Source organism: Caloenas nicobarica, chromosome 2 (assembly GCF_036013445.1).
Source record: "Caloenas nicobarica isolate bCalNic1 chromosome 2, bCalNic1.hap1, whole genome shotgun sequence".
NCBI lineage: Eukaryota > Metazoa > Chordata > Aves > Columbiformes > Columbidae > Caloenas > Caloenas nicobarica.
Window position 1 is genome coordinate 25,827,477 of NC_088246.1, and position 14,166 is coordinate 25,841,642.

Genomic DNA, 14,166 nt, shown 5'->3' on the forward strand with positions numbered 1-14,166 from the left:
TTATTCTATTGAGCTTCTTTCCCTTGAGCATCATGGCTCTCCATATCTGCCTCTTGTCTCTCACCTTCTGATATCTGTTTCTCAGTTCTTGTTCCCTCTTGCCTAGTCTAGACCCTGCCACTGTTCCTACCCTAAGTCTTAGCAGCCGTGCTCCACTCTGTTTCTCCTAAGGTCTTCTTAGCGGAAATTTTCCTTTCTGTTACCAGTTGTGAAGCCCCCTCCATGTTCTGTACTTCTAGTTCTGATTTTAGGCAGAGAAGGATCCTCACTACTGCTAACTTCCAACCCCTAAATTGATTTTTGCAAGCCTTGCATTCCTCCAGTTGAGGGTTTCTCAGCTCCTGTTCCTACACAGGAATTCACAGTCCACAATTGCTGCTTGGGCGCAGCGGGGACCCTGGTTGCTCCATCAGCTGCTGAGATAGCATCACGAGGGTTTGTGAAAGTCAAACGGCCTCCTGGGCCTCCTCACCTCTGCTCCTTCCTGCAGACCCAGCTTTGGGTCCTGTACAACCAAGTTGTATCAGGTTGTCTCCTCCAGGTTTCCAGGGACAGTGCAGGGCTGAGCTCTTAGCTTTGACTTGGCCCATTGCAGCCCAAACCTGCAACATCTGGTGCTGTCATCTATGTATAGACTCTGCTGTTAAAACATAAGTTCGCATATGCCCATATATAAATGGCAGTCTTTTCAGGCCTTGAGACTTGATAAAATTAGGCTTCTGCAGAAAAATGTCCCCTCACATCTACCTTTTTTCTCCTACCAGAGTAAGCCTTTTTTTAAACACCACTCCAAAGAATTCCCGAGCATGCTGGAAAAAAGCTGGTAGAGTTGTTTAACATAGGCTATAAGACATCTTTTTTTCTTGACATCACACTTGGAAGCTATTGAGCCCTTTGGCTTTAAATAGCACAAAATACATCTGAGGTAGATATTTGGCATGGGAGAGCTTAATTTTCAAAATACAAAGATTAATGAAGTTATGAGCCATGAAAAAATGGTTTTACAAAGTAAGATAAAATAGGAAATTCTTGTAAGAAGCGATTCTGTCAGCCTTTGTGTGTGATATATAACATCAAATACAGTTCCACACTGCACCATTAAGGATGTTATCAACAATCTGAGTTACTGCTGATAAAAAAACCAGTTTTATAACAAACAGCCTGATATATACAAATACTAAAATCTGTGTTTCTATAAATTCACATAGGCATGTTGTGCAGTGTCTAGTGTGTAATATACTGTGCCACATCCCAAGGGTTATTAGTACACGTACACATGTTGTGCACAAAACAGTCTCAACTTGGGGAGTTTTCCTTAATTTATTCCCAATGAACATAAATGTTTAGTTACTGATTGGGATATTGAGAAAATCAGAAGACAAACAACTAAGCAAACACTTAGGGAAATGCCTTTCTTCTCCTTTCCCCATGCTTAGCTTCAGTCCAACATCTCACCTTGTTTTCACCAATTCTCAGTCCTTGCCAATCCCCCTGCCAAGGCAACAGGACTGCAGCAGAGCAGGTCAATCTCAGTGTGGAGTGGTATATTTTTGTCGCTCCTTGCTTCTGATTCCATTGAGGTACTACAGAGAGTGCAGAGGAGGGTGACAAAGCTGGGGAGGGGCCTGCAGCACAAGTCTGATGAGGAGCAACTGAGGGAATTGGGGCTGTTTATCCTGGAGAAAAGGAGGCTGAGGGGAGACCTTATTGCTGTCTACAACTACCTGAAAGGAGGTTGTAGCATGGAGGGTGTTGGTCTCTTCTCCCAAGTAGCAAGTGAAAGGACGAGAGGAAATGGCCTCAAGTTGTGCCAGGAAAGGTTTAGACTGGATATTTGGAAAAAATTATTCCCGGAAAGGTTTGTCGGGCATTGGAACAGGCTGCCCAGGGAAGTGGTGGAGTCACCATCCCTGAAGGTGTTTAAAAGGCGTTTAGACAAGGTTCTTAGGACATGCTTTAGTGCCAGAGTTAGGTTATGGTTGGACTCGATGATCCTGAGGGTCTCTTCCAACCAAAATGATTCTATGATTCTGCTTCTCTGCTGCTCATTCCTTCTTGTTTCCTCTGCCTTGCTATGGGTTGTCCATGGCTGTCCCTGCCCTGGTGTGGGTTTCCCCTTGCCAGAAGTGCCAAGCACTAACAATGTCCCCTTCCACGTGTCTCCAACCACATCTCCTCCACCATTTCTCCTGCCCCTCACAGCTGCTGCTCTTTGTTAAACTTGTCTGATTGCCATGGGCTCCCCTGAATGGTGGCGGTTTGGCAGGTGATGGGGTGCTGGAACTGGCTGCGACCAGCGCAGGGCGGCTCCTGCCCTCCTGCCACGGGGCACACCGCAGCCCCCGCCACCGCACCCTGCCCCTCTGCCCAATGCAGCACCCCATACAGCTCTGCTGAGTTCGGGCACATTAAAATACTTGCCATTCTTAGATGTGACTGACTGAGATGAAGACTGAAGGCTTCAATTGCGGTAAAGACACGGCAAGTTATTTGCTGTAAACAATTTTTCGGAAAGGTAGGTGCTTTAGTCATCGATAAATTGTATGGTGATATCCTGAGGACTAACCAGAACAAATAATGAATTATCATGAAAATTGATCCTACAGCACCCTATCTGAAATAAAAGCATACTGTTAGAAACAAATGGATACAGGTTAAAATGAAGTGTGCATTCTTTCCAAGAGAAATATATTTTGGCTACAGTTAAAAAGCAGTCCAGATTATATAATAAAACTCCTTGTCTGTATTTACAACTAAAAGAAGAGCTGCACTAGAGCAGAATGGTCTGCTGCTTTTTCTTTTTCTTTTTGTCAATTTTTTTAAACTAATCTGTTGAAATGTCAGCTATTTTTGCCTGCCTCCTTGCCTGACGCAAAGAGCAAACGGGACTTGTGGGGTGATGAGCTATCCTGCAGACGACTTTCAGGCAGTTAATTGCCTGAAACTCCCCTGGTTTTCATAAATCATATGCACATAGTGCAAAGTGCAACACTTTGCACCCTTTGGACAGTAGTAACCTCTCGTTTCTGGTGCTTTGCACCAATATATTTTCCATTTTTGGAATATTAATTGTGTCTGAACATACCAGTTTTGTACACATGAGCAAGCTAATGCAATGAATGACCACCTGAAGAATTTAAATCGCCTATTTTTGTGAGGAAAAAAGTTGACAAGAAATCTATCACTGAAAGAAACTAATGGAATTTATAAGGAAAGGAATGACCAAACTGGATCAATTTTACGTAAAGCAGAAGCAGGCCCACCACAAAATAATAAAATCTATTTAATATGGACATAAAATATCAACTGGTGTGTGCTTTTACAGTACAGCAGAAAATAGTGGTATCTTTAATAATCACATATTAGAAATGCCCTGGGAAGGTGAAAGACCAATGCTTCTGTCCTCCCACAGGGTGTACAGCTTGGCTGTTAATACAGGCCCATATACAAATGCATTATATTATTCAGGCATGTACAATATAACAGAGAAAAAATGCTGCTTTGTAACTGAATGGCCTTTCACGTTACCCTTGTGCCAAGATGACACCAGATACAATGGAGCATCAGGAAACATTACATAATACATGTTTTCTAACATACAATCCTAGTTCATGCATTACTTATACAAGAGTAGGAAAATTGTGGTGCGACATTCATCGCTATAAGCAATGGCAAAAGAGCAAGCAAGATAGTAGGGTTGTTAAAAGTGATGGCGTTTAAAGATAACATTTTCAAAATATTCTTTTTATAGTTATATCTCTTTTTTTCTTAATAATTTTTTTAAAAAATTCTCTTGTTGTTATCAACTAAGGAACTCTGAGTAGTAGAGACCAGTGTACAGGACTAACTACACCAACATTTCAGTTTGCCTGACTGTCCAAACAATTGTTATGACAGTAGAGAGACAACTCCGCATGGGACTGAAAGACTAACATAGTGAGGAAGGAAATAAAATGAATGGCCTCAGGTTGTCATTTGCAATTGTTGACCAAAAAGCCCCCAACACCAAACCAAAAAAAGCCTCATAGCTGAGAAACTGCAATACCTATTGTTTTAATGACAGACTTTGTATGTTGTATGCCAGGAGACCAGCAATGGAAAATGCAAGGTAAAAAGACACTCTTTCTATGTTTGTGCCATTTTTCAATAGGCATGAGGAGTCAGGCTGCACCGGTATCCTAAAGGTTTCATTGCTGCCATAGTCTATGTAGATAACCTTACCCTCAGCTGTTCCATGCAAAGGAAGTAAAAGATCTTGAACAGCCTGTTCCTTCCAGATCTTTCCATTCTGCCAGAGGGAATTCAATTCCTGTTCCGAAAGTGAACTAAAAAGCTGATCTATTTTTCCTTTGTGAACAAATCTGTCCAGGCCACTACCTCTTGCCAGATAGAAAAGACCCAGAGGCTGCCTGGAACGATGGAGGGTTCCATAGAGCTCTTTGGAAGACTCACGTAAGCGTCTAATAAAGGTTTCCATTTTCCTGGAATCTTCATTTAGTTGTTTTATATTTGGGGGCCAAAACAACAGAGAGGCTAGGAAGAAAGGCTCTACACACTGTGAAGTTGGTTTCAGTTCTTTTAAAATGCTTAGAAGCAGACTTCTCAGCTCCTTAGAATGACGTAAATGAGTGGATTTAGGTTTAATGCAGCTCAGAACAACATTTGCCAAAATCAAATTCTGTTTGTCTTTCAGAGTTGCTTGTGCATTCTCCTCACACACAAAAGTATACGCCTCTACTATGTCTTCTATTTCTCTGCCAGAATTTCCAGGATTTCTGTGAAGGTATTCCAGAATGCCAGAAAATGAGCCTGCTTTGGAAGCCTCCAAAGTGTCTCTGTATGCTTCTATATGCTGAGACATCGGCCAGTTCGAGACTTGTTTACTTTTCAGCTGCTCAAAACTGAAATCACAAAACATTTCTGTATATTTGGTAAAACGTTCTTGAACCTTCTCATACAATTTTGCTTCTACAACTTCTTTTTCACTCATCTGTGTTTTGAAAAACACAAAATAGTCTTCGAAAAAGTCAAATGCCCTTTTTAACCGTGATCGTAAACTACATAAAAAGCCAGAATAACATTTAAGAGCCTTGAACATTTCACTCTCTGTGTTAAGGTTATTTACATTCAAAACACTATTTCCTGATAGATACTTTGTCATATTTTTTCTACAGCATAAGTCCTTTTTGCTGAAAAATGGAACACGCCAAAGGACATCAATAACATGAAGACCAGTTTCTATCTCTCCCCAATAACCAGCAGTATTGTATGTTTGAAACTTTCTTTTAAACCTTTGATGCTGCAAATATTGCTCATTTTCTGCATTTTCAGCTTGCTGCTGAGATTCTCTGAAAGCCTGTGCAGCATTCTCAGCAAGCTCTAGCAAGAATTTCAGTTGCTCAGCTGTCAGGTCTGCAGTCTTTGCTTTGTGCTCTATGTGGTATCTTAGCTTATTTTTGAAGACCTGACCAAGTGTATCTGATATGAATGAATTGTGTTGTGCTTTCTGTTTGGCTGCTTTGGCCCAGTATAATGCAGAGTCAAAATTCCTTTCTTTAATGTACAAGTATCTTGCTAAGGCTTGGCAAATGTAGCCGTCTTGCTCAAATCTGGCAGATGCTTGTTTTAACACATATTCCACTTTACCACGCTTCTCTTCCCTATGAATGGCTTCAATTAAGGGGGAAAACAATGTGTCTGACTCATCGCCATGTTCCTTGTGCTGCCTAGTAATCAGCAGGGTTCGTATATCACGAATAAGTTTGCTTGATGAAGTCTTATAAAATAAATCTTCTTTCAGTAACTGCAATGTAATTTCGCTTTTAGGCAAGTCATAGGTTAGTTTCAGTTCTGTTAGGCAGTGAGATGCTATCAATGGGTGAATGATACGAAGACTTTTGTAACTCCTGTATTCATGTACCTGATCATATATTAGAATATTGGAACAAATTCCCATATTTTCTATCAATTTATCTTCACTGCAGCCAATCTCTTGAGAATTAATTCCTAAGAATTCTTCACACAATGATACTGAAACTGTAGATGTTCCCACATATGAATTCAACAGAGTTAGAAAGCAAAAAAGTTGTGCTGGTTTAGAGGTGGTATTCAAGTTACGCAAGGTATTTTTTACCACTTTTTCTATGTACTGTGGATCAAAGTTTCTCTTCATAATCATAAATGAATAAAAATTGTCAGGATTTGGATGCTCCTCTTCAATATATTTTAGTTTCTGATCAAAGGCCCTTTGCTCTTTTTCAGAAAGCATCTGTTTTAAGGAAATACTATTCAAGGAATTGATTGTTGAACTTTCATCAGGATTCTGAGATCTCATACAGTTTAGAATGATCACTAAAGGAGTTACATAGTAGATGCATTTTTCTGTTATAACTGCCTGAATTTCTTTCTGCAGAAAATAGACATTTTCTTGCTCTTCGAAATCATCCACAAGAAGTAACACTGGTAAATATCCTGTGTTGTTGTCTGCTCCACAAGTGAGTAAGGTTGTCAGCTGTGTTCCAAAATCACTTGACTTGTTTTTCAGAACAGCACATCTGAATCGCTTCCGGAGATCCCAAAGGATATGCATAGCTAATGTTGTCCCACCACAGCCTGGGTGGTGGTAAAGGTTGATAATTTTTACAGGTGATTGATGAGGACTGTTAGATGAAGACACAATTAGGTTCTCAAGCTTTTCATAACTGTCCCTTCTGATAAAATCTGAAGTATAATTTTCAGAAGAAAAATAGAAATTCCACCACGATACTCTACCACCTCGATAAAAATCTTCTTCCCGCTTTTTCAGGAAATTTCTAAATTTGTCTTCGTCCTTCTCTATTCCTGTGTCTTTGCATTCATTTTCACAAAGTATTTCCAATGCTGCCATCGAGTCCTCTTGCTTCTTTAAAAGAACAGTAGAATGACCAACGGAGGGCAGAAGTCTTTTAGAAGACTGTGTCACTGATTTTAGTTTTGTAATGGTACCATTTACCATTTCCAGGGTTAAATTAGAAACACATTTGTTTGAAATTTCTTCCTCACTAATGCTTCTAGCATGCAGAATATCTTTCCATCGCTGATATGTACCTGCACCAATGCAAATGCTGACTATGTATTCTAGTCCCTTTAACTCTTGGTAAAATGTCACAAAAGTCTCAGTAAGGGGATCCCCTGGATTTTCCACTGGGGAAAGCAAAAGAAACATTATTAAAAACTTTCCACTCTGCTTGACATCTTTGTGTAAAAGAAATGAAATCATTTTTCTGACACCAGCAGCTCTGTCTCGTTGCCATAAAGTGGGATCTAATGGTGGTTCATTATTGCCTTGGAAGTCTGATCCACCATTGCAGAAAATCCAGTTGGTTTCCTGATGAAGTTTCAGCTTCTCAGCGTGTTCAGAAACTGAACCCACCTTGTTGTCATAATGATCTGGGAAGTAAAGTTTGGCATTTCGATTTTCTTTGTAAGTCTTGAACACACCATTCATTTCTGATTCAAAATCAAAGTCAAGCACAGCAAACCATTTTATTTCATGTAAAAAGTCTAAGTGTGAAGTTTGACTTGGGTGGCACTTGTTTGTTACCAGAATGTAGTAGTCATAATAAGACATGTCTAGTGAGTCCCTGTTACCCGTGAGCAGACTAGCTAGCTTTAGACCTTCATTCTTTGGCTTCTTTTGCTTTAATTTATAGTCTTCCTCTGCTCTTTCACGAGTAACTGCTAAAGACGTCAGGTTACCTTTAAAAGTTTCAAAATATTTTGTATTTAGAATATTTTTGGAACTAGCTCCATCCCGGATGAAGACAGCTTTTTTCCAACTCTTACTCGTATATTCATATGTGTTCGTACAGAAATATTTTGTATCACAAGTGCAGTGTTTGGGAACCACATCTATTTCAATGACAAACCTATGTGATGGACTTCCATCTTGTAATAATACTTCCACAAATCTAGGTTCTCTAATGCAAGCTTTTGCGATGCTGGTGTATGGCTCAGAAAAGTACTTTTCGATGGATTTTTTAAAATGGTCAATATATGCTTCTTTCTTGGTAACTTCTACTCCTTCAACTTCCCCATGTGGATTGTCACGTACTCCAAAATGAATAGTGCCATTTGTGCGGGAGTTCATGCAGGCTGCAGCAAATTTAAAGACTTCATTGCTAAATTTCATCATGATATCCTCTTCTTTTGCCTTGTCTGTGTTGGTAAATAATTTGAATTCATGTGCTGGATCAATGAGATTAAGTGGCCCAGTTTCAGGGACATTAAGAATATCATGCTGTGTGTATCGAGTACCATTGCTGAAATTATCAAAAGGATATGGCATACACGTCTTTCCAGCTGGGTGCTGGCTGCTTGACAGTGGCATGTCTGATCCATTCTCTTTGTCAGGTGACTCCACTGCTTTTTTGTCTTCTGTGGGCTCTGTCTTAGAATCCTGCAGTATACTGGAATTAAATGAGTCATGTTTCTTCTTGCACTCCGTCTTTGCAATATCTCCATCTTCTCCTTCTCCATCCAGACTCTGTTCAGTGCCTTCTTGTTCCACAGCCTGGTTTGAACCTTTAGCTACAATGTCATGCTTTTCCCGGAAATGCATTATTTGAAGAGCAGGCCCATGAGGTATGCCCATATCCACAAAAGCTGCTTTACTCATCAGTTTCAAAGTAAAACCGGTCACTTCTTGGTTAAACAGGATTTCTGCATATTTCTGGTCAACCTTAACAACTTCAGTTGCCCAGTGTTTGACTTCCTCTTTTGTCCACTGTTCAATAGGTTGATATGAATGTGATTTCTCATTTTTTTCAGTGTTTGTATTTTCCATTCTTTAAGGAAAAAATAAAACAATTACTAAACAAGTGATTTATAATAGCCTATTAACAAGTATTTCCTTGCTATTACTAACCATTTATTTATTCAGTAGTGTAATCTGTCACATGAAATACAACAGTTCAATTAGGGGACATCATGGGAATGTGAAGTAAGATCATGTATAAGGCATTAGCAACTTACAAGAGACAGATTTGTTACAGAAAGATTTTCTTTGGTTTAAAACCACTTCTGTAGCGGACACTACATGAAAATTGTGACTGATACCTATTCGTGGTCTTTTGGACACCTATTTGTGGTTGTATGGGCCATCCAATGATTAAAAAAATAGTCATAGAATCATAGAAGATCTTGAGTTGCAGGGGACACACGAGGATCATCAAGTCCAACTCTGGACTCTACACAGGACAACCTAAAAGTTAAATCATATATTTAAGAGCATTGTCCAAACACTTCTTGGACACTGTCAGGCTTGGAGCCATGACCGCTTTCCTGGGGAGCTTGTTCCAGCACTTGACCACCCTCTCAGTGAAGAACTTTTTCCTAATATTCAATCTGAACTTCCCCTGATGCAGCTTTAAGCCATTCCCTCGTATCCTATCACTGGACACTAGACAGAAGAGATCAGCACCTCCCTCTCTGCACCCTCTCATGAGCAGTTTGCAGCCAGTAACAAGGTCACCTCTCATTCTCCCCTTTTCTAAGCTCAACAAACCTAGTATCCTCAGATGCTCCTCTTAAGTCAAGCCCTCTAGTCCTTTCGCCATCTTTTTCCCCCTCCTTTGGACACATTTTAATATTTTTATATTTCATATTTTCATATTGTGGAGCCCAAAACTGCACATGGTACTTGAGGTGAGGCCACACCACTGTTGACTACAGTGGGACAATCACTTCTTTTGGCCAGTTTGCTATACTGTGCCTGATACACTCAAGGATATGGTCAGCCTTTTTGGCACAGTGTTGACTCTTATTGCGTTTATCATCAACCAAAACCCCCAGATCCCATTCTGCAGAGCTGCACTCCAGCCTCTTGTCCTCCAATCTATATGTACATCCAGGATTACACCATCCCAGGTGCAGAATCTGACATTTGTCCTCATTAAATTTCATATAGTTGGTGACTGCACAGCACTCTATCAAGATCTCTCTGTAAAGCTTCTCAATCAGTGGCTCCTCCTAATTTAGTATTATTGGAAAACTTGCTTAGTATGCACCCAGCTCCTGTGTCCAGGTCATTGATGAAAACACTGAAGGGAACTAGCCCTAAAACTGAGCCCTGGAGAACACCACTAGTGACTGACCACCAGCCAGATATTACTCAGTGGAAAGCTGCCTGGCAGAAAGGGACCTGAGGGTGTTGATTGACAGCCGGCTGAACAAGACCCAGTAGTGTGCCCAGGTGGCCAAAAGGGCCAACAGCATCCTGGCTTGTATCAGGAACAGGGTGACCAGCAGGACTGGAGAAGTGACCAGCCCCCTGTACTTGGCCCTGGTGAGGCTGCACCTTGAATCCTGTGTTCAGTTTTGGGCCCCTCACTACAAGAAAGACCTTGATGTGCTGGAGAGAGTTCAGAGAAGGGCAACGAAGCTGGTGAGGGGTCTGGAGCACAAGTCTGATGAGGAGCGGCTGAGGGAACTGGGACTGTCTGAGGGAGAGACCTGATCGCTGTCTACAACTACCTGAAAGGAGGTTGTAGCATGGAGCGGGTTGGTCTCTTCTCCCAAGTAGCAAGTGATAGGACAAGAGGAAATGGCCTCAAGATGCACTAGAGGAGGTTTAGATTGGATATTAGGAAAAATTTCTTTCCGGAAAGGGTTGTCAGGCATTGGAACAGGCTGCCCAAGGAAGTGGTGGAGTCACCATCCCTGGAGGTGTTTAAAAGGCGTTTAGACAAGGTTCTTAGGGACATGGTTTAAAGGCGGACTTGGCAGTGTTAGGTTATCAGTTGGACTTGATGATATTAAAGGTCTTTTCCAACCAAAACAATTCTATGATTCTACAATTTACAACAATGCTTTAAGTCCAATCTTTCAGCCAATTTTTCAGCCATTCTGTTGTGTACACGTCACAAATGCTTCTCATTAAGCTTCCAGTTTGAAGAAACAAAAACAGCTGCACATAGAAATCCAGTCTTTTTTTTACCCTTAGATGCAGTTAGGTACAGAATTTGCTAGAGTAACACTGCAAAGAGATGTTGGGGTGGAAAGATACTGCTGTGATTACTTAGCTGTTGCTATTGGAAATGAAAGGAATTTTTTTTCCATATTACTTTTTCAGTATGCTCACTAAGGTTTCCAAATTAAACAAAAACAAGTAGTTCAGCAGCATTTGTGGAGATGAGTGACAGGAAGAAGAGCATCTTACAATCCACTTGGTCTTAGTAAATGTGGACTTTTTGCAAAAACTTTAAAGAAAGAAATACAACAAAACAATTCTCCTTAATAGTGTCTAATTTACTTTATCTTCTCACTCCCTTTGAGAGAATTACATTAATTCATCTGAAATTTTTACTTTATGGAATTGCACCCAGCTACAGTTGTTGCTTTAGTGGTAACAGTCTCCTCCATACACCTTTTCTTATTCAGAGCAGGTGTTCCCGAGACAAAATAACTTAGATTTTTTTTCAGGGAAATTTTGCTTTCTGAAGGAACACTTGGTTATCTAAGCTTTACTCGATCTGTTATTTTATTTTCTAAACTGTAAACTGTAATGAGAAGCAACAGTAAAGATCTCTTACAGCTAACGCAGGAAAACCTTTGACCAGGCTGCCTCCTGACTTAACTAAGGAACCATGAGAGCAGAGAAAAAAGTGGAGCTGCAGGCTGTGGGAGCCTGCAGTTGCATTTTCTCTTCACAGACCCTCCCTTCTAGTTTTTTAAAATGCCACTGTGGTAAGCACATATTGTGAAAAAATGGGAGTGCAGGGTGAAATAAGCTCAATGTTTTTATTCTGTGGTAGAAGTAGCTATCGTATTCACCAGTAACTCCGCCCAGGTTACCTAAAAGCTGGGAAAAGAAACTGAAACTAAAGCACTTTGCTCAAAGGCAATGTTCAACCCAGTAATGCAAAAGTACAGTTTTAATTGCCACCAAACTTATACTTTTTAATAGATGCACAACTTACTCCTAATGCAAAGACAAACATGTTTATGTCCTTAAAATATTTAGTCCACGTTTTAGTGTTTAGAACCCCCCATAATGAGATAAAGCTTCAGAATGGGATACTTTCGTTTCCTAGGCTTGACACAGTGTTTCCCCGTTTCATCTTACTGGCGAGTTAATGCTTCTGGCTGACTGAAATATTCAAAGACATCCTTTTCCAACATTAAACAACTCTGCTGTATTATTTCTGCAGAATAATTTGAGGCCATATTCTTCCAGATTATTTCACTGTAAACTTATAACAACCACTTTTCATGTATGGACATTTAACAGATTTGAATTAATGTCTCAAAGGAAAAAAAAAGGTATGAGACTAAGCCATCATGTCTTCATAAAATATTCCACCCTAGAAGTAAATATACAGGTACTTACTGTAATTGTTCTGTAGGTTTTTTCCTGTAGTTGCTCAACACATGTATTTTGTTCAAGCAGGAAACCCAACAGCTAAAATTCAGCTGAACTGTTCTTCTAAAGTATGGTGAGGGAAAAAACAACAAAACTAAAATGAGTTTATAAACTTCTAGCAGAAGTCTGGAGTCAGAAATAGTAGGAAGGAAAGAGCATCCATAGATATATGATTAGTTTTTCGCAGTGGTGAATACACATCACTAGAGGAGAGAAACAACAGTGCCTGTTAGAGAATATTTATTATTCCTTACCTCTTTCTTGCATGCTTCTAACTGACCCTTCCAAAACCATGTCTAAATGCTGTAGACAGGGCAATTCAGAACCTGGGTGTTGCAGAGAAATAGGAGGAAATACTTGCAGGGTGTTTGGGAGGTTCTATTGCTCTCCTCCCCTTTCGCTGTCTCTTTAACCAATCACGGTTGCTTCTGGTTTGCCTCTTCCTAACTCTCTGCCTGGGAAACCATTTTTCTCTTAGGAAATTAATGAAAGAATTCTGTTCTAGGATACCTTTACTAAAACACTTTCACAGCACTGTCTTGAGCTGCTATCCAGAAGCTTGAGCAAATAGGAAGCATCACCTGAGCAATACTCAGCTAATAAAATGCAATTAATTAGACATATGGTCTTAAACTGTCAGAACTTTTCTGGAATGAGGGGGAAAAAAAGGGAAATAGTACAGGACACGCTTTTGAGAAAGTGTGAATATTATTCAACGTATGCACTTTTGAGTAGTCAGGCTTACTGACTTTCTCCTCATGGTTGCTTGATTTCCCACACTGCAAGTATGTTAGTTTATTCTTGGTCTCCTTCTTTGCAGGAACCAGCTAGTTTGGTTTGCAGTGTAGCTTAGGTATAGCTCTGTGCATAGTTTACTCCAGAAATGTTTTTCCTCAGGCAGTGTGCTCATCTTGCACTGTACCATCCTCCAGCATGCAGGGAACAAGCTTTATGTTGTAATACCCTGCTATTGACTGCTTCTGCTTCCAGTGTTTCACAGTACTGACACTGATCTTACCATACCCTACTTCACTGACCATTGCCATTACCCTGGTCTTTCATCCTTTGCCCTTGACTGTCTTGACCATGATAAGCAGCAGGCACCTGAGGAAGATAATGATGACCATTAAAACACATTTGTTTAGAAGGGTGGCAGCAAGAGTGGTCGCACTAGCAGTTGTATGTCCAGTCCCACAGATGAAGAGGTTGAAGATCCTTGTATTGGGTGTAAGGACCCACACTGGAGCTGTTCATGAAGGACTGCAGCCTGTGGGAAGGACTCAAGCTGGGACAGGGGAAAAGTGTGAGAGGGAAGGAGCAGCAGAGAGGAACAGCTATGGACTGACCAAACTATTATGAACTGATGACGGTCCCCCATTCCTCAGCCCCCTGCACCACTTTAGGTGGTAGAGAGAGGAAGTGAAAGAGTTGGGAAAGAAGGACTGAAGTTGAGCCTGGGAAAACAGAGTAGGGTGGGGGGAAGCTGCAGGTTTTTTCCGTGTTTCCCACCATCCAACTCTATTTTAATTGGCAATGAATTAAATAATTTTTTCCCACGTCAAGTCTGTTTTGCCCATAATGGTAACTGGTAAGTTGTCTCCCTGTCTTTTTCTTGACACAGGAGCTTTAGCATCTTATTTTCTTCCCTATCCTGCTGAGGAGGGGGAGTGAGAGGGTGGCTGGGAGGGCACCTGGCAGCTAAACAAAGATCAACCCACCACAATGCTTCAGAATGATATCTGTTCTGAGAACAACTGGGTGATGTC

At 40.7% G+C, this 14,166-nt stretch overlaps 1 protein-coding gene across 1 annotated transcript; it reads right to left on the bottom strand.

The window, feature by feature from the left end:
* Positions 1-3,313: 3,313 nt before the first annotated feature.
* On the bottom strand, positions 3,314-12,720 carry SAMD9L (sterile alpha motif domain containing 9 like). The gene is made up of 3 exons (XM_065628592.1): positions 12,655-12,720; positions 12,368-12,463; positions 3,314-8,825 (listed from the first exon to the last, which is right to left on the bottom strand). Exon 3 carries the CDS (start codon positions 8,822-8,824, stop codon positions 4,046-4,048), a length of 4,779 nt encoding a protein of 1,592 aa, XP_065484664.1. The 5' UTR covers position 8,825; positions 12,368-12,463; positions 12,655-12,720; the 3' UTR covers positions 3,314-4,045.
* Between the last annotated feature and the right edge of the window lie 1,446 nt (positions 12,721-14,166).

Coding starts and splice junctions, on each gene's coding strand:
- SAMD9L (XM_065628592.1), bottom strand. CDS start 8,824: ATGGAAAATACAAACACTGAAAAAAATGAGAAATCACATTCATATCAA.